The sequence below is a fragment of the Pteropus vampyrus genome, unplaced genomic scaffold, assembly GCF_000151845.1.
Source record: "Pteropus vampyrus isolate Shadow unplaced genomic scaffold, Pvam_2.0 Scaffold64, whole genome shotgun sequence".
Taxonomy (NCBI): Eukaryota; Metazoa; Chordata; class Mammalia; order Chiroptera; family Pteropodidae; genus Pteropus; species Pteropus vampyrus.
In genome coordinates this window covers 1,442,184-1,463,236 of record NW_011888845.1, presented here as the reverse complement: position 1 = coordinate 1,463,236, position 21,053 = coordinate 1,442,184, and the positions used below count along the sequence as shown (strand labels likewise).

Genomic DNA, 21,053 nt, shown 5'->3' with positions numbered 1-21,053 from the left:
GCCAGTAAAACTAGCCTTCCAGTGAGAGACCTCTTGAATGGGTGAGAAGGCAAGATTTATGATGACCTTCCATGCTGCAGCCCTCTTCCCTGACCTATGTATTTATGCCATTTCATTCATTTAATTTTTTCCACACACATTCATCCAGCACCTGCTGAATGCCAAACACTTGTGCTAGGTGTTAGGGATACAAAGTCACTGCCCAGGAGGTGTTCGGAGAAAAAATATGGAGACCAGCCTTTCGAAAGATACATGCAGTACTACGGAGAGTTGCAGGATGATCAATATCCAAAATTACAAAAGGCACCTAACCCACCCTAGCTTTTTTCATCTCCTTTTCCATCCGAATAGGCATAATGACAAACTTGAATAGTCTAGAGGAGGATGCTCCCTGAATCTGTGGGCTGCGTCTAAAGTAGCACCATGCAAAGAGAACTGACTTTGGATTCAGAATGAATTCCAGTTCTCTCGCCACCTATGTGAGGCTGGGAGCTTTGTTTAGCCTCTTGAGCTTCAGTCTCCTAACCAGTAAAGTGAGAAAATGACTACTACCTCCCAGTGTCTTTGTGAGGATTAAGAAAGATAATAATGGCTACCATTTCTTAAGTGGCTCTTATCTGTGTGCTCTACTGATAAGTGATATATATCCCTTTTTAAATCTTTAAAACAACCCTGCAAGGTTATTCTGACTACTGAAACTGAGGCTAAATGGTGATGAGATTTTTGTGCCTCAGACTACACAACTTGAAAGTGATGGAACTGAGATCTAAAGCGAAGTTTGTCCACACCTAGAGCTGTTAGACCTGGCATGTCCCAAGAATTTAATCTAGGAGATTGCTTGGGACATAGTAGGTGCTCAAGACCTACAGATGGCTTACATCCTAATTTTCCTTCAAATAACAAATTCCATGAAAGTGCTTTACAATTTATTACTTTTACTCTAATATGAACAATTAAAAGGCTGCAAAGACCACCTCTTTTGAGTTACAAAGATATAAAATGAAACATAGAGTCCTATGAAATAAGCTACTCACGAGACAGTGTTTTTGTGTAGTTAGGTAGGTTGCTGGTACCCTTCAGGATGCAAATTGATAAACAGCTTCAAAAAATGTTGAATGATGATAATCTGAATGGAAGAGAACATTATCAAGGCCGTACCTTTTTTGCAAAAGATGCCTATAATATTTGACAGATATTATAACTAAAGGAACCTGAATTTTATATATACTGTCAATTAGAATTTATTTAAATAAAACTGTAATCCATATGGATTTTCTATCATCTTTACAAAGTTTTATAAAACTGAGTTCTAAATTGAGTTTTTCATAGAAGTCAGTTTCTTTGGGACACAGGATGTTTAACGAAAGAAAGGGGTACAGATCAACCCTAAGGTCAATAAAAATTTTTAAAAATAGCCATTAAAATGGACCATAAAGTTTATAAGCATGAAAACTTCTAATTAGATGGTTAAAACTATCAAAAGCATGAGTGCTGCAAATAAATAATTAGTCAGACAAATAGATAAGGTGAAATCACAGCTAAGTTTTTATCCCCAAATATTGCTGGGTTAGAAAATCTTCAGTATTTGTTGTGATGCTGGCTTCCTTGTCATTGGAACCTTCCCCACTAAAAAAGTTGTAAGAGGTTGTGAATAAGAAAGAATCAAGCCTGGAAAATCAAACCAAGCCCTTGACAGATAACATGAGCTTTTGATTGGCAGCTCCAATGTGGTACTTCTGTCAGAACCACCAGGCCATCATTGCTGTGGTGACTTCTGGCTGTGCCAAGGTAGGAATTTCAAATTAGAATGATTATCTGGCATGAGGATATATTTGCAATTCATGTTTTTAGGTAAGAAAGGTCCTAGATTTCATAGGGTCTTTGAGCTTTATTATTATTCAGAGTAACGTTCATGAACCCATGTAGAATTTTGTAAAATGCTTTCTGGTCATATAACACTGGTGTCTACCACATGTATTTCTGAGTATGCCCTAGCAATGCATCTTCTCAAAATAAAATCCACTCAGTTCAGGCACTGCTCAATCCGAATCTGATTATAAAACTCCAATCAATGTAGCCTCAATTCTGTAAGCTATGTGACACTTTGATTCATTAAACATACTTTATCCAATAGAGGTATTTGGTTCCAAGAGATAGCGAGTGTGTGACTAACAAGGGAGAACTTTATTGGAAGGATATGAAGAAAATGCATCTCTCAGACAGGCGATGGTAGGGACCTCGATTGACATTTTTAACAATATAGGAAGGTATAATTTCCCCAATGCAAAGTCAGGATCTACTCATGAGATGAAAGATAAAAGGACACTGCACAGACAAAATCATCGCATGCCTACCTTAAAATGAGGAAGTTGTACCAATAATATCGACTATTTTAGAAGATAGTGAGTTCCTATCTTTAGAAAGGAATGATCTCATTGAGGAAAGGGGATTCAGGCATAAGACCACCAGAAATTCTGACTTTTAGAAAATGGAAGAACAGAAAAGATGCAGAGATAACTGACAAGAATTTCCAACTTAAAAATGAATATGTAAAAATGTAGGAATCTGCTTTACTTGGATTTCTCTTAGCAAATTCCCCTATTAGCTTACTGTTATAATGATACCATTTGTTTTCCTTATCACAGTTCTAATTTAACATGTATCTGAGTTATTACATGATTAATGTCTGTGTCCTCCATTGTACCTCAAGCTATGAAAGGACAGGAACTCAACCAGATTTGTTACTCCAGAATTTAGCACAATATGTGGTGCTCATGAATATGTATTAACTGACAGAATGAAATATCTTTAGAGAAATGTTACTAGTATGACATCACCCCTACTGCACCCTAGCAGAAAATAACTATGTAGTAAGATTCATTATCATGAAAAATACTATTTGTAAGTTAGAGCCAGAGTCAATATTCTGATGACTAAAGTTTTTTTTTTTTTTTTTTTAAGATATTCCTTGTCACACAAATCCATATTTTATTTTAATCAGTGTTTTAGGACCTGTTACTGCATGGGAATATCTGCCTCCCTAAGGATAGAATGTGCTGTTTGCCAGCTACATAGTCCTCAAAATCCCTCCACCGAGTTGCTTATGCAAATCCTCCCTCATAAATCTCTATCAACCATACCATCACTAGTCAATTATGTTTGCCTGGTGTTTCCCTGAAAATTCTGCAAAGCTGTTTCCTGTACTCTCCCAAAAACTGATGGGAAGTTAATCGCTCTATAATTGCTCACTGTTTCATGTCCCCATCACGAGTAATATTGCCATGTTCTCATCCTAAACCACTGATTCATCACCAGCCAATTGCTAGATAGAGCTAAGAGGAGCAAAGATGAAAATCTGGTTCTAGCAAGACTTAAAATGAATTCAGAATTCTCTCATATAAATTAGCTAAACAAAGTATTGTCTAAAGATTCCTTAAATATAAGAAATTAAAATTGACATGAAAGAGAATAAGGCTTTTAAAAATATGTTAAAGATTCAGTTTGCATTTATCTTTTGCCTTTTTTCCCTCAAAGAGATAAAGTGTACTCCACAAGTGTCTTTTTAAAAGAAAATTGGGCATTATAAATCTCTCCCCCACCTCCAAAGATATAATTCTTTTTTTAAAAAAAAAAGCTTTACTTTTGAAAATATTTGGTAATTGAAGCAATAGACCAAATGTTCAAATCATTGCATAGACATGAATGTAATATACCTATACAATTCACATGAGCAAATGAAGTAAATTATGAAACATGCTTAAAAATACTATAAAATCATACATAAATATGAAGGCACGAATACTATACTTTTAACTTTAACTTGTAAAAATCAGAATTGAGGGAGATAGTTTCCCCTTTAAAATAACAGTTGTAAATACAGGGGATTTATCTTACTCTTCTTTGTGCTCTTTTAAATGCTCTGTATAGAAAAAGATTCAGCTCATATTACTTCCCCCCAAGGTTATTTTTATTTATGACTCTTGAGTTACGATGAAGTTGGGAGAAAAGACAATAACTAGGGATAGAGAGTTTTAATATATTTGTATTTGGGATCTTAAAAGCTCATCAGCTACACAATTTATGCTCTGAATCCTAATTGTTAAGATTCTGTACCATCTCATGAACAAATCTACGAAACCTATGGGTCAGATTTTCTTTCTGCAAAGCTCAATCAGTATTCACATGGAAAGTATAAGATTTTAGATCTTATATATATTTCAGACACTTCGGAGCTTTGAGTCAGTCTTAAATGACAGGGCCTGGGATTTTGTTCCCCCTTTAGTACAGTCAGCTAGGATTTTAGTGTTTATAGAAATAAATCATAAAAAAAGTAATATTTCCCATGATAAACATTGAGAGACTCGGGTGCTTTACAAGTCCAAAATTTTAAACATTTTATATTGTAACAATTTTTGTAAAATACTTTTAACTCTAAATGATGAAAATCTTAACACAGGAATGACTGCCACATTTTAAATGCACCCACAAGAGAAAACTTTTTTAGCAACCTTATAAGTGAAAGAAAGTCAATTCTTCAGATTCAGGAAGTGCTGACTACAAGACAAGAATTTGATGAAACTTATTTGCATTTGTGGCATTTTTGAGACCACCTGGTTCCTGCCGAACTCAATTTCCCTAATTGTAAAGCAAAAATATTAAATTTTTTAATGCATAAATCAAATAAGAAATGAGGGCTATTTTTTTTTTTTTTTTGCAGAAGGTCATGCATACAAGGAAGAGGCATATGGAACTATTTCAGGAACTAAATCAGAAATTTCAAACTTTGGACAGATTTCGGGATATACCAAATACAAGCAGTATGGTAAGTATGTTTTGTTTCATCAGTGCTTGATGCCATGCTAATGGTGTGTCATGTCAGCTATTATCCCTGCCCTCCAGGAGGTCCTAATTGTCTTGAGAACACAAGAGTGAAATATGCAGAAAAATAACCCCCCAAAATGTACTTTGGAATGTGCTAAGAGGCACATTAGGAATGATAGAATCTTTAAGCATTTTATTCATATTTCAGATGGTCTCATTTATAAGCTTTAATTGGAATTAGTTATAGATCACAAATGTATTGGCTTCACATGGCCCTTTTACTATCAGAGTTAATTCAAATATACAAATAACTAATTTTTTCCATTTTCTTTGAACTCCTGGCATTTTAAGGTTATAAAATGTAATTATAAATATATGAAGCTCAATATATTTAGTTGTCACCTGAAACCAGAGTGGTAGGTTTTGTCTCCAGGAGATTCACATCAACACTTGGGGGCTTTGATTGTTGATTATGAGCATTCTCTTCTCATTCGTTCACACTACTAGAGTCCTAGCATGTGACTGCATCAAAATAAAATGATATTTTGCAGGTTCTATGTGCGTGGCGCAGCAGGGCTCCAGAGAAGGCTACGTAATTAGTTGTGCAAGTACCAGACCAGGAGTCTAAAAATCAGTATACTAGTAGAAAGGTCAGCCAAGTTACCCAGCTCAGGTTTCTAAAGCTCAATTTTCTTCCAAACTGAGCATAGAAAACAATTAAAATTAATATATGCTTCCTTTATACCTCAAAACATTTTCCAAAGTGTGTAAGAAGCTGAGACTCCGCTGTAAGAGGAAAGGCCGGGACTGCCACTTAATACCACTCTTCACTCAAAATGGTGCTTTTTATTTGCCTCACATCTTTGCAGTCCTTGGATGGACTGTTTCCTGCTCCCAACAGCTGGGTTTCTGATATATAACATAGCACAGTGTGTTTGATTGCCTTCTAACTCTGGTTGTTCTGTTGTGTGTGTTATGAGTCTTAGTCCTGGCTTCCTAGTTAGTAACATTAGCTGATCAAGAGCAAGAATGTATATATCTTTGTTTTCCTTGTATTCCTCTCAATACTTAGTACAGTGCTGGTCATGGTTATCGGTAAATGGCTGTCTTGATTTATGCATAGCAGGAATCTTGTTTAATGTGTGATCATCAACACAATGCCAGGCATACAGAAGACACTCATATGTAGTGAGTGGTTCTTTCTCATCTACTTCTCCAAATACTAAGTTGTCGATTTTTAGTTAGCGGCAAATGAGAATTGCACCATTGAAATTAGACCTAAACATAGTAGCTACTCATTTTGGAATATTGAGAGCTAGCACTGAAATTGAAGACACTTTATTTGTTTAAAACAAAAGGGTTATGTTTACAAGTCTGAAAGGGTTATGCAACAGTCACAGCTGGCTGACTGCTATAATATGATTGTAATTTCCCCTTGTTGTATGGTCTGGCTATTAAATCATTAATGGCACAAATATCTGTATTTCAGTTTCCTGACAACCAAAATAGTCTACTAATTACACCACATTTCTGTAGCAGCATATCTTTTCTAGAAAAGATTTATAAATATTTATCATTTTAGAGGTTAGAGAGGGTAGAGAGGATAGTAGGGAGGATAGAGTTGTCATTGCTGCTTGACTATTGTCTTAAATATCTGAGAACAGAAAAGAGTTTCTTATTCAGTTTTGGTTAATAAAGAACATGTGAGTCCATTATCTTTAATTCAGTCATATAATTCGTAGTGGCATATTGCTAATAAAAAATTGTATAATTGGGTAGAGAAAGATTTTCAAAACAAATCTTAATAGTCTTTTTCCTTTGTTTGGCTACTAACTCATAAAACCAGCCTAGCAGTGCAAAATGATGATAATTACGTAGAATTTTGGGAATCAAAGGCAAACCAGAAGACCATTTAGTCAATTTCCCTGCTTTCCAGGCAGAACATCTAATTCACACTACAAAGAAAAGATGTTGTTAAAAGAGCTCTTTTACTTTGGGTTTGTCTCATAAACTAGTCTCTATCAAGATCTCTTTCCCCTAAGGAGCTTCTCCAAATTTTTGCTTTAGAATGTAGAATAAACACATTCTTTTTCACATTGTCCCCAATACTGGTAGGTTGGAAGAAGGGTGGGAGGGAAGAAAAAAGGGAAGGAAGAAAAGAAAAAAGGATCGATAGATGAAAGGAGTGGCAGAGGGACAAGTGACAACCAGCCTGCCCTGGACCTCTGAGCTATGAGCCAAGCTCCGGCAGCCCTGCTGTGTCATCAGTGGCTCTGAAATCTCAGGTTCAGCTAACATTCTGTTTATACAGCCAAAGATCAAATTAGCATTTTTGGAAGTTTCACATAGATTGGCTTATATTAAATTTATAATCAATTAGGCCTTTATCACACAGGCTTCAGTTTAACTACATCTTCTCCCTTCTGTACTTAAGCTCAAAAAACAGCTGCATAAATTCAGGAACTTATACTAACTCTGAATCTTTTCAGACTCAGGCCTGCATTGAAGCCTGTCCTGGCCCCTATAGCTCTGACTGTCAAATTCAGTGATCTCTTTAGGCTATTGGACAGTTTATCATTTATTCACTTGAACCACTGAAAATGTTATACCTCTCCATATGGGAATCTGTAGGCTCCCCTCTTGTCACACCCAACCACATAGGAAGATCAGTAGCTTGTGGGCACTATCTCCTGACTACCAGCCATCCTCACTGCCTGCAGATCCTGTCCCACTCTGATTGCTGGGTGTAGTTCTTACCCCTAAAGCAGCATGGGGTCTCTCACCTAAAGGGTGTTCACACATCTGTAAATGAGGATGAGAACCACAGTTCAGTGGGGAGTGCCATAGGATGCCAGAGGAGATGAATAAGAAAGCCAACCTTATTAATTTATTACCCACTAATAGAACCTCACGGAAATTCAATCAGTCATGTACTGGCACTAATACTCTTTGAAATTAGAACTAGATATTCTGACAAAGTTTAAAATTGGCCATTTCAGTTTCTGTATCCATGAAGCTTGATTTTCAAAATATAAAAGGAAAATGACACTTGTTCTAAACAGAATGGAACCCCTATTTTCAAAGCAAATGAACACTTTACATATCAAGAATCCTTTTAGTTTTATAGTAATCGAACTTTCTGTCAAACTAGTCTCAAAGCTCCTTTAGACACAGCCCTTGTCTAAGATGAGTAAATAATCCACTCTATGGCTTAATTCAGCACATTTCACACTGGTGAACATTTCACTTGATGATTAATCATTCAGGTCACTGTAGTGCCCCCAAATATTTAACCATTCCCCATTGTCTACAAAATAAATTCCGAATTTAGTAGCCTGGCATATAGCACACCCTCATGATTTGGCTTTTAATTCACCTCTGTTTTTTGTTTGTTTGTTGTTTTTGCTGTTTTTCTCTATTCCAACTAAAATAAATTGGTCACTGTTCTCAAAGTTGTCCCTTCTCCATTGCTCTCTGAATTTTTACTTCTTACTATACATCTGTCCAGCCACTTGACTTCTAACCACACGTTTTCATGGCCAAGCCTATCCTTCTATGCCAGCCCTAATGTCACTCTTCTCAGAAAGGTTTATTTGCTATTCACAAAAAGAAGCCATATATCCACCCTCTTCTGAACTCCCACAATACATTTCCTGGATCATAGATATAGACATATCAATATATTTTATACCTGCATATAAGTATAAACACTTTGAAAATAAGTATGATTACTATATAGTGAGCATTTACTAAATATCAGGTGTTAAGCTAGGCCCTTCTACTTTTTTTGCGGCCCCACAAAGTAGGTCATGATCTGCGCATTTTGCTAACTCCTTTGGCCCACAGTACAAAGCATACCTCTGTTATACAAATTTTAAAGTTGAGGTTCAGAGAAATTGAGTAAATTGCTCAAGGTTACATTCATATGAAATGGAGCAACTGGAATTTGGACCTGCATGTATCAGGCTTTAAATCTTACACTGCCCAGTGGACCGTGCCACTTTTTTATATTTGATTTATCACCTTATTCTCCCTAGTGCCTAATATGATGCCTAGCACAGAGCAGCTGATAAATTTTGGTTGAAGGGAGGCAAGGAAGGAGAAAGGGAAGGAAGGTAGGGAGAAAGAAGGGGAGAATTACAAGACTATGTATAGTTCGTGAGACTTTAAGATATTAGACTAAATCAATTAATCTCCTATACATATCCTAAAAGGTGAACTTTTTATTAAATTTTTACTATTAGCTACTTTTTTCCTTGTATATCCTCGTGATTAAAGCTAATGAGTGCTGAAAACATTTAATGTATTGAGGATTTTAACAATTTAATTTCTAGTTATGATGAGTGTTTCTATAGGCTTTCTCTTTTGCTTATCCATACTTAAAGATAATTTTTAATATACTGAGTGGAACCTGGATAATAATTCAAGTGCCCATTTTATGTCTCCCTTAATTGATTATAATTAGTTAAAAGCCAGAATTTGTGATGGGGAGAGGGTAAGGGACACATTTAACAACTATAGTATTTCAGTTTAATTTTTTTCTAAGGAGCTTTTAGTCATGATTTCCTTCTTATTCTTTGATGTTATTCCGCTTAGTCTATCCCATTCAAATTCCCTCATTTTACAGAAATCTTTAAACAACATATATTTAAAATAAAGTGGGTTCACTGCTAAATTTTAGCAAAATATCAGTCTATAGAAACCTCAAATGATGTCTATTCATATTTATTGAGCACCTACAACATGGACATTCTGGGAGAACTTATAATTAGACCTTAAATCTTAGGAAATAGGAGGCTATATACTGTGAAACATAAGAAGGAAGATGGCTGGTAGACTTTTTTCTTAAAAATCCTTATATTGCCAGATATATTTTCTAAAAAGCTGTGCTCTTTGAAAGGAAGAATGATTTTTACAAAATTGGTGTGTCACCCAACTATATAGAAAATTGTGGAGAATGCATAGAAGGAAAAAAATGATTATACAAAAAGAACATAGCAGCATTTTAATATTCTAAAAAGGATAATTTCTTGATGAAAAACTAAGCAAAAATCATGATTGAAAAAATTCAGTTTTATGAATATGTCCAGTTTGAGTAACTTTTTATTTCATAACATGCCCCATTACAAATCCTCAAATTTTACTTATCCCACCAGAGATTCTGGCAAACACCTTAAATTTCTACATTTAATCTTAGCAGTAACTTAGTGCTCTTTCCTACCTAAACATACAGCCATACTAACATTTCACACGATGCCGAAAACAAATCATCATCTACTTTGCCTTCCATAATATTGTTTTCTTCCTTTGACTACTGGAAACTTAGAGAAGGTGTTCATCAGTTTATTCAATGAAAGAAAACTGAAATCAAAACCATTTCCTGCAGCTGGCCACAATTTCATCTCATCTCTGAATCACATAAACTGGATTAAGGTTACAAACATGCTCTCTTCTGGAAACTTCAACAAGCAGCAATCCTAGTCATCAAATCAATGACTCTCTTTCCCTCTCTCCTTAACAGGAAAACCCAGCACCAAACAAGAATCCGTGGGACACTTTCAAAAACCCCAGTGAATACCAACATTATACCACAATCAATGTCTTAGATACAGAGGCAAAGGATACTTTGGAACTGAGGCCAGCGGAGTGGGAGAAGTGTCTGAATTTGCCTCTGGATGTGCAAGAAGGTGACTTTCAAACAGAAGTTTAACAATCAAAATGGACTGAAATGGAGACAAAATTTATTGCACTGACACTTAAGACTTGGGAAGCCTGACATTTCTGTCTGGACAGAGTGACTATCCTGTGTCGGGACCTTCATGTGTCAAATGTCAGTGGTGTTTGCGTATGGTAACTTCTCCCTAGTCAGGCTAGTGGAGAGAGGACCAGGTGTACAGTTCTGACCATCCTGTGTTGTAAGTACCCGTGGAATGGATTTGTAAGGTAATCTTTATAGATAAACCTCAAGCAACGATTCATGTTGTAACCGCTTCATATGGTTTAGTTTTCAAAAAACTTCACCATGAAGCACAATGTATATATTTATGCAGTTTTTAAAGTTTATAACAGTCTGTTTGGCCATTACTACACTTTTTACTTTATAATATAAAAGCAAAGTTTTTGTCATTAAATGAATGTTTGTTGAGCTACATTCTTCATTGCTTTAAATGCAATAAAGTAATAATCTCACTTTTATATGAATAATATATTTCACATCTTTATTATTGCAGTTTTCTCTAGAAAGCTCCGAGTAGCTTTCTCTGCTGCAGCTGTGTATAAAATATTTAAAATGTTGTATGGTGTAAATAAACTTTTGTCTACATATCAGTTTTTTAGTGCATTTTATTTTAGATTTGTTGAACGAAAATTTACATATTTATAAACTTCTTTTCCAATACAGATACTGAAAATGTATTCATGGTTTTAATAGTATACCGTTATTACTCCTTTGAGGCTAATGATTTCTCAAATGTAATAGTAGGTTTGTATAGTGCTTCTGTATTTTCTACTCAAATACCCTTTGGAACAATGTACCATGTAAATGGGGCTTGTCAGAAACCTGCTGCCATCATACTCTTACGTAATTATTATGGTTTTTTCTACCTTGTGGCAAAAAGACAACTAGTAGAAAACAGTAAGTTACCATACAAAAAAATAATACAGGGAAAATGTTTATTATAAGTAATGAAGTTCACTGCATGTTCCGCAAAAGAAACTACTTGTACTACAGTTCTTCATAGCATACAAAAAAAATGAACTTATTCAGGGTTTTAAAAAATCTGTATATTCTCAAGCAGAAGGAGAAGGGGAGTGGATGTATTTGGTAGATGCTTTTGAAAAGTGGGAAGTCTGGGGTGAGCTGACTACAAAACAATCCCTCGTGTCCTCTCTAGTGTCAAAGCCACACCTGTGATGTCACCCACTCCCTCAGAACCACATTAAAGAAAATGCCATGGGAAGATTTCAGCAATTTCCTCGTCTTTTCCATGGATGATGTTATGTTTTTTACTCTGAGGGAAGTAAAGGGAGTGGAGAGGAAATTGAGGTCTTCAAAATTCCTAGAATGTTTATTTGGATTAATTTGTTGTTAAACCTAAGCTGCATGGTCTTCTGTGGTCTGTCAGAAACTCAAGTGAGCTGGCTCCTGCTACCCAGGACCTTGGGGACCCCACCCTGCAGGCCATGAGGCGGAGACAAAGGTGCTTCTACACTCAAGTGCGCCACTAAGCTAGAGCCTTAAAAACCGCCCAGCTCAGGCTGAACTCCTGTCAGATACTTATAATGTTCTCAATGTAAAGATGTTAAGAGTATATTTTTAATCAGATTTTAAAAATAAAAGCAACATCATGATGCAAAAGAGTATAACATAACTAAGACTGATTTTTCAATAAAATAAACTTCATGGTTAATTGTAATATTAAATGCCTATTAAATTTATAAGATGACTTTCTAGTGTTATGAATATTTAGTAAATTTCTTCCTCTACATCTAACCTTCTATCATCTATCTATAGATCTTTATCTTTCGATCTGTAGATGTACACATATATGTATGTGTACATATTTACATATGTACACGTAAACATGTATAAAAATTCATAATGCTCAGTTCCATCCAGTAATCTGTAGAGTGAATAATAATCATGTATGCAGTTCTCCATTCCAAACTGTCTTGATTAAAAAACCACAATAAGCATGTTTGAAACCATAAAAATCTGTTTAAAAAACAAATTCAATACCACACTAATATTTCTTATAAAACTGTAATATTCACTGCCATAAAACAAGATCTGACATTTTTTCACTTCTATTTTTCTCTAGTTCTAGTAACTCAGTATTAGAGTAATATATGAAAACTAACCAGAAATTGTACACTAAAAAATGTTAAGGTAAAATTTTCGATTACTGTAAGAAGGATGCCAAGTTATAGTGGTACTTTTTTTTGTTTTAATCTGTAAGAAAAAAATGCAGGTAAATAAGTATCAAGAATCATAATTTTAAGGAAGCTCTCTTCTAGTCCACTCCTTTAAGTTTTCATTGCACTTATACATGCACACATACTCTACCAAGGGCTGAGTTGTGGCTGTCCCCTCAGAGTCCTGGGCACTTCCCTCTGAGCCTACTGTGCTTATGACCTGCCAAGATCTTTGTGCCCTTGGATTGAAAGTTTTTCCCCTTCCTCCACTTCCAAATTTTATTTATGCTTTAAGATACACCTTATTATTTCACCTTCATGAAAATTTTATATAATTTTCCAAGCTAGAAATAATTTCTCCTGTGAACTCTTATGGCCCTGCTCTGTACCTCTCTTAAGACTTTAAAAATCTTCTCTTGTTATTTATTCACATTTCTGATATCCTCTGGTGGACTGTTAAGTGCCTGGAGGGCAGGATTCGTGTCTGATTGATCCAATTTTGTATCTCTTAAGGGACCTAGCACAATAATGTTCACACAATAAATGTTTGTTGAATTATTTGTGGAATTTTAGTATTGCTTACAGTCATACATTCATATCAAGTCACACACTTAAAAGTGTTTGTTGAGCAACTATTATGTGTTTACTTATATGTTAAGGGACTATAGGGCCTCTGTTTTAGATATCTCAATCTATTTAAAGATATAAACTACATATTTGAAATGAGTAATAAACAGTATTGTTTAAATACTAATAAGCTCTTATTACCCTATATTGTCTTTTGTCCATGTGAAACAGGAATTAATTGTCCTAAAGAAATGGAAACTTGACATAGAGATGGGGCCAACAGACATATGAAAAGATGCTCCACATCGCTAATCATCAGAGAAATGCAAATCCAAACCACAGTGAGATATCACTTCACTCCTGTTAGAATAGGTACCACCAAAAAGTCGACAAATAACAAGTGCTGGAGAGGATGTGGAAAAAAAGGGAATCCTCATATATTGTTGGTGGGATCGTAAATTAGTGCAGCCACAATGGAAAACAGTACAGAGACTCTTCAAAAAATTAAAAATAGAGCTGCCATATGACCCAGCAATTTCACTTCTGGGTATTGATCTAAAGAAAACAAAAACACTAATTCGAAAAGATATATGCACCTCTATGTTCACTGCAGTATTACTAGTAATAGCCTCCTAGATGGAATGGCTAAAGACGATGTGATACATACACACACACAGGAATATTATTCAGCAATTAAAAAAGAATGAAATCTTGCCATTTGCAGCAACATGGATGAACCTAGAAGGTATTATGCTAAGTGAAATAAGTCAGAGAAATACCATACGTTTTCACTTATATGTGCAGTCTAAAAACAAAACAAAGCAAACAAAACAGAAATAGATCCATAGATATAGAGAACAAGATGATGGTTGCCAAAGTAGAGGGAGTGAGGAGAAAGGAATAAAAAGAAAATTTAAAAAAAGAAATAGAGGCTCAGAAGAGGTTGAGTGACATACCTAAGGTCACCATAAGTAAATGACAGACCTAATATTAGAACCCAGGCCTTCTGACTTCTGTTCTGGGGCAATCCTACAATACTATGGTGTTTCTACCTATTCCTTCTAAATAATTAAGCCCCCAAATCAAATAATGACAAATTCCATGGAAATGTTTTACAGGCAAGTAGTAAAGGCATAAAACTGAAAGCATACACCAACTGTCATGGGGGTGGTGAGGCCACTAGCTGATTGTAGCAGAAAAGCATGGCTGATCTGAAATAGCAGACGAGTGCAGCATTTAGAGTATAATGGTGAGCATAGCTGCCTTCCAAAATAAAACAGGTGATCTTAAACAGATATGGTTTTATAATCCGTTGTGTGCTTCTATTTGTACCTACTTTACTTTTCAAAGTCTCTTAAAATGTAGTTAATATTTAACTAATTTTGTGATTACCTGCACATACGCAACAGGAGATGGAAGAGAGAAACCAACCTGAATTTCAGACTAGCTTCAGACACTCTGTAAAAACAAAGCAACACACACACACACACACACACACACACACACACACACACACTGCAGTCAATAAACTGCTGCTTCAGAAAATTTATTTTTAAAAATTTTAATTATTCTTAGCATCTTAGAAAAACTTGGTTTTAGTTCTCCAGAGTTATCTATGTCAAAATCAATTAATTAAATTCTACAAATTTGTAGTACTTTGTCAAAGAATAGGAATATAATATATCTCTAGCATGTGAATCTATACAAAATTTTCCATGATAATAAAATCATCTTGCCCAAGACATTTTTGTAGTTAAATTTGTAACTGGGATAATACAATAGAAAAGATATTTAAGAATTGAGAACTATAGAATGTAGAGATAGAAGAAATGTTGGCAACCAATGAAAATGGCAACCATTTTCAGGTGTCAAAAAACAAATTCAGACTTAGATAAGGAGAGACTTTGAAGACTATTGCAATAGGGGCAGAGGGACTAGTGTTATAGGGAAAACACTTCAGCTGAAAGATTTACAAGTATCTCAGATATCAGGCAGAAAGGGCTTTTCTTTTATAGGGAAGAATCAACAAGACTAGAAATACTAGATGTGGGAAAGTGGGATGAGCAGATGGTGTGATCAGTAGTTGAACAGGAAATGCCTTTCTTTGTGGCCAACCAATTCTGAGAGAGATGGTTAGAGGAGGTAGGGGAAGTTGTTCCACCTTATGGTGCTTGGTTTAATCTCCCCAAACTTGTTTAAACTCAAGAGTAGGCCAAAGTTTAGGGGTCTAGGGGAAAGCAAGATGCCTAACTAAAGTTTGATCAAGTTAAGTTAGCAAATATTTTGTTCAGATTGGTCAGTGGGGACAAGCAGTTCAGCACATAATTTCTGAGACAGAATAAGAATGTAGAGGGGTCTGTGTCTAACTTTGTCACAAGTAAACGAGTTCCATCTGAGAGTCTTATCTAAGTAACATCAGAAAGGAGGTTCTTTGCAGGAAGTCATTTCCTGAAACACAAAAGGGTCCAAGGATTCCTTGACCATTGCTATTTTCCAAGGGCATAGGGCTCAGGTAAAGTTTAACATTGTCACTGGGGAAAAAAAACTAAGCCCATTGGCATGAGAAGACTTACCAATGTTCTGATTGCCAATGCAGTGATTAAGGGAAAGCATTTTCTCATATTAGACCACAGGCATAGATCTTTAAGCAAAAATCATTCTAAAATGAAAGTGGTAAATATTATGAGATAGATGTGAACACCTGTTTTTCTTTCATTCTGAGCTTACCAACCATCTTTTGGTTTGGACTCCTGCTTGTACCTTTATACAATATAACTTGCTGGTATTGAGATGCTGATCCAAAAATATTTTATCTTTTTAAAATATAAAAAATGGCACTTTGGCTTGTAAATCAGTACTTAAAATGTCATTCATATGAGTCAGTATCCACAGACCTCACTGGTGTCACAGAAAAATTATACTGGGTAAAATTATACAGGCAAGACTTTATCCAAGCTACTACAGCAGGGCAGAGAGGCCAGACTCAGTCTGAACTCAACTCTGCACAAATGGCTGGAACATTTTTAAGGATGTGGGGTGGGGTTTACAGGCTGTCTGTGTTTATTATTTACCTCAAAGACATGTAAATTTTCTCATATCTTTATGGCAGGAGGTAGCTTTACACTTGGAGCAAGAGACCTGCTGAAGTTAGGCTACTACCCTTACCCAGAAACTAGGAGAGAGGCTGACTTCCTTGATGATTACACCTCAAAAAACATGGTTCAGGTACTTAAGAGAGTCATAAAACTGGCAAGAAGCTCTTTAAAAGATACATCTCAAAGAGGCAGAGAAAGAATTTACAATCACCGAGTTTACTAAAGCAAATGCTCTAAGAAGAAGGAGGTCAGGGGCCTAGAGTCAAGAAGCAGCCTGGGTAAAGTTCAGTCAAACTTTGGGGAATATTAAGTTGTTTTTGGTCACAGGTAAACTAATAGATTGATGCCTAAAAACCAGCTAAATTGAGAAGACTCATCCATGAACTTAATCCACTAAAGTACAGTCATCTCAAAATACCCAGCAAGAAACAACTAGAATTTCTTACCCTTATGTAAAGAAACAATTTATTGTGAAAATGATTCTTCTGGTGGCAACCACCTACGTGAAAGACCTGAAAGCCTCTTGAGGGATGAGGGGTCAGCTCACTTTTACTGAGCAATGTTCAACAACAGAGAAAGGTCACAAAGGTTAGAAGTGAAGGACGACATTTCAATTCCTACGCTTTTGTTTAATCAGCAAGGAGTTGGTATCAACCTTTCAGATGAATGCCTAACATTATCTAGTATCTCTTTTTTTCTCAATCTAGAATTGCATTTCTAAAATTCAGAGTATTTTATGTATATACTCTGGAAGATAATTATGTTGAACTTTTTTCTGAAGTGAATTTGAGGTGGTTTATAAAAATACATACATGAATATGTTTATTCAACAAATATTTAGTTGCAGTTTTGATACTGTGTTAGGAGATGGTGATTTAACAGTAAGCAACATATGGTTTCTATATTCATGGGACTTAGTATCTCTGCGGACACATGGACCAACAAACAGAATTACAATAATTTGATGGATTTATGTAAAAAAAGAAGAGTGTGCTGTAGGAACACTTGGAAAAGGCACTGACATATAAATAAATAACATGGACAATCAATGTTACACAGAGGCTAAGCACCTATGATGTATGCCTCAAGATCCTAGACTCCTCTGGGACTGGGTCAAGTGATGGATCTTAGTTCCCTAGTGACCAATGCAAATATGGGGACTGCAATTAGTCATGGCACTCATAGTGTCCCCTCAGATAAAAGCCAACATTTCTTCCATAGAAGAGACCAAGAAATGCCTCTCATGAACCCTCACGTTGCATTACATGGCGAATTCTTTATCTATAGCTTCCTTATAAATTTTCTGAGCTTAACAGCAATAATTGTTATGTCTCATCTTGAAGGGTGACATGATGAATAATTTCTGTCTTAATTTGACTAGACCACACTATCTACATATTTGCTCTAATATCAGTCTAGATGTCATTGTGAAGGTCTTTTTTTTCAGATGAGATTACCATTTAAATCAGTAAGACTTTGAGTAAAGCAGATTACCCTCCATAATGTAAAAGGGCATCATAAAATCAGTTGAAGGCCTTAAGAGAAAAAAACTGAGGTTCCCCAAGGAAAAGGAAACTCCTTCCCTAGACTGCCTTGACGCGAGCTGCAACATCAACTTTTCCCTGGGCCTCCAGCCTGCCTTATAGATTTCAGACTCACCAGCCCCCACAATCATGTGAATCAATTTGTTAAAATCAATCTCTTTCTCTCTCTCTCTCTCTCTCACACACACACACACCCTATTGGTTCTATTTATTTGTAGAATCCTAATACAAGTAAATACTTAACACCCAAGTACGATCACTTTGTGCTATAAGTACAAAGCTCTCTCATGATCTGGCTGAAAACAAAAAAGAAAATATCAACTTTACTTCAAAAAATCACCCATGAGTATGATTTTTCAAAATAGAGCTTTTGGTGGAAATTTTAAGCTCTTTCTAAGTGCTTAAGTGAAACTTTATGTATAAATAATTCATTTAATCCTCGAAATAAACCTGTAAGGCAAGTTCTATTATTATTGCCATTTTACAAAAAATGAAGCTGAAATCTATAACTTCAGTATCTCAAAAGTTAGTAAATGGCAGAGCCAGGATTTGTCCTAACAGTTTAACCCCAGAGCCTAAGCATACATTTATTCTGCTGAATACTGAATAGCTTTTGGAGCAAAAAGTTCAAGGTTAAACTTGTCGGCAAGTATTTGGGATGAATCAAGGACAGATATGAAGAATCAAGCAGAGGAACATAAGTAACCAGAATATCACTCTCCCTCCACACAGAAAAATGCTGAGAAGAACCACCAAGAACTTCCTCAGAACACATATGTGGATTTGGTTCAAGGCAAGGACATATGAGAGACTAGGATCACAAAGTTCTACATCATAGAACATCAAAATGATAACTTAGAGAATTTTATCATCAGGTTACTAAACCATGTCACTTTCATTAAAGTGCTCTTTTTAAATTCAGGGTTCATAGAACATCTAACTTTTAAGTGATTTAATTTTCTAGTGAACCTTCTAGGATAAAGTGGCTGCAAAACACAATCCAAGGTGACAATTAGTATTAATTAGTCACTTATATATTTACTAAAAATTATTATTAGGGCTCTGAAATTATGCATTTAAAGTCATGCTTGCAGATAATGATCACATCAAAGGATGAGATATCTCTCTTACAGCCATATTATTTTATGTTTCTAAAGTCATGTTATGGCGGGTGTGCTGTAGGAGACTACTTATTTCTTTCTGTGTTTTAAGTTGGGGAGGAGAGAAGGTAAAACACCCAGTTCATCAAGAAGTGGCACCAAATTAATAATGTGAAGAGGAATTAAGACACAGCGTGGTTTGTTCACTGGGAATTCTTGACCCTCGAACAGATCATTATCACAAACTTTGACTCTCAAGGTAAAATTAAGACATAGATTATGTATAAGCATCATTAGCCAGGGAGTCATAAAGGTAAATTAAAAAACTGTACAGTCTTGCTTTTTTTCTCATCAAAGTGATTCTCACCAAAGAATTCCCATCAAAGTGATAAAGAAATGATAACAATCAAAGGAAGATTAATTGTGTGTCCAGAGCTCACCTGCATTCAGTCAAATATTGTTCTGAGATCAGACTTGTGATTTTTTTTCCCTGTAGGAAACTGCTATGCACTTTGGAAGAAATGTCTAGTAACTAATAGTTCTAATTTTGGAGAAGTAACATGTTGTTCTTTAAACAGAATTTATGCCGATAAATTTCTTTAGCATTAGCCCATGGCAGGATTAATAATAATTATTTCATATTTGCCAGGTATATTTACAGAAAGTTTTATATCTTATACAGATTTATAATGCATAGTTGTCACCCGGGTTATGTAACCAAAATAATTGGAATGCCCTCAGATATATTCCTGTACGAGCTCTGACCTTCAATAAGAACTTGCTTGACTAGAGGGTATATGAACAGCTATCTGTATGCATCTGATAGTCATATACCCTGTATACATCTGATGCCTTTAATAAGAGCATACAAAGTACAGGCCTGGTAATTCTCACGTCTGATCCTGGGGAGGTGGGGGATATGGATAGTCCAGGGATTTAACATGGCTGCTACTTGCTGATCTTCCCCTTCACAGGAACAGAGGAAAATCAAGCACTGGAAGCAATTAGCAGGTCCTTCTCTTGCTACCTAACCTTCCTAGTAACCCAAGCATCAGAAAAGCAAAAGAATGGAGCAAATTCGTGGCATGATCTCCACACCCCCTCCACCCCCAGCGTCCAGCCATCTCATCATTTCAGTAGACGAATTCAGTTGACACACTTTCCTAGAAAACATGATGTTCCCACAGATCACTGAGCTAATAGCCTCCACCATGAGCCCACTGTACTGAGGACTTTTCCTTACTCCTATTTTAGGATCTTAAAGTATAGCCAGCTTTTAGGCAACAGTTTCTATTTCCTTTTCACATCCAGAGTTCCTTAGACCCAATCTCCAGACAGATACGCCATATCAAATGGCCCAGTCGATTGGAGATTTTGGATAAAGCACTTAATTGCATAATTTCACTCTTGGGTCATTCATCAGACAGGTGATTTTTTCTTTCTTTTTTTTTTTTTTTAAAAGAGAGGTGCAAATATAAAACATGCCACATATAATGCTTTAAATTGAGTCTTTCCAATCACTATTCTGGTCTTCCAATTTGACCAATATGTGTTGTCCTCATTTGCTGAGAAGCTAGCTTGCTAGACTGTTTGAGGAAACGCGAGGATGCATGTGAAATCATACTGGGCCAGGTTGGTTTAGCTGGAACGGTACTTGGTATGGAGTATTATCTTCAGGGTGGGCCAAGTGCTTTTCTCTTGCCACAGAAAAGCACAGCAGAAGAGGCCAGGACAACCTCTGTCCATGACAAGTTTGGCAGCAAATTAGAGAGCACATCATAGAAATCCATTCTGTGGCCTCCTGAATGGGGAGAAGGCATTTGTCATCTGCACAGTTTCTTTGAGCAGCAGATCATTTATCTGATGAAAAAACTTCATTAGTCTCTTAAAAATACTTGAATTATAATTAAGGATATGGTATTTTTTTTTATCATTTTTATGACGATAGTAAAAGAACATCATAGCCTAGAAACTGTTGTATATTTTTTAAAGGCAACTCTATAAATGCCATT

The 21,053-nt window shown here is 35.8% G+C and overlaps 1 protein-coding gene across 2 annotated transcripts in view; it reads left to right on the top strand.

Moving 5' to 3' along the window:
- ADGRB3 (adhesion G protein-coupled receptor B3) overlaps positions 1-11,148 on the top strand; it is a 693,186-nt gene extending 682,038 nt beyond the window's left edge. Inside the window, exons 31-32 of one of the 2 annotated variants that reach the window (XM_011361182.1) lie at positions 4,718-4,822; positions 10,343-11,148. In XM_011361182.1, the coding sequence (XP_011359484.1) occupies positions 4,718-4,822; positions 10,343-10,531 (294 nt within the window). In that variant the 3' untranslated portion in view covers positions 10,532-11,148. The remainder of the gene's footprint in view (positions 1-4,717; positions 4,823-10,342) is intronic. The other variant, XM_011361183.1, reaches the window with a different exon arrangement.
- Positions 11,149-21,053: the final 9,905 nt, after the last annotated feature.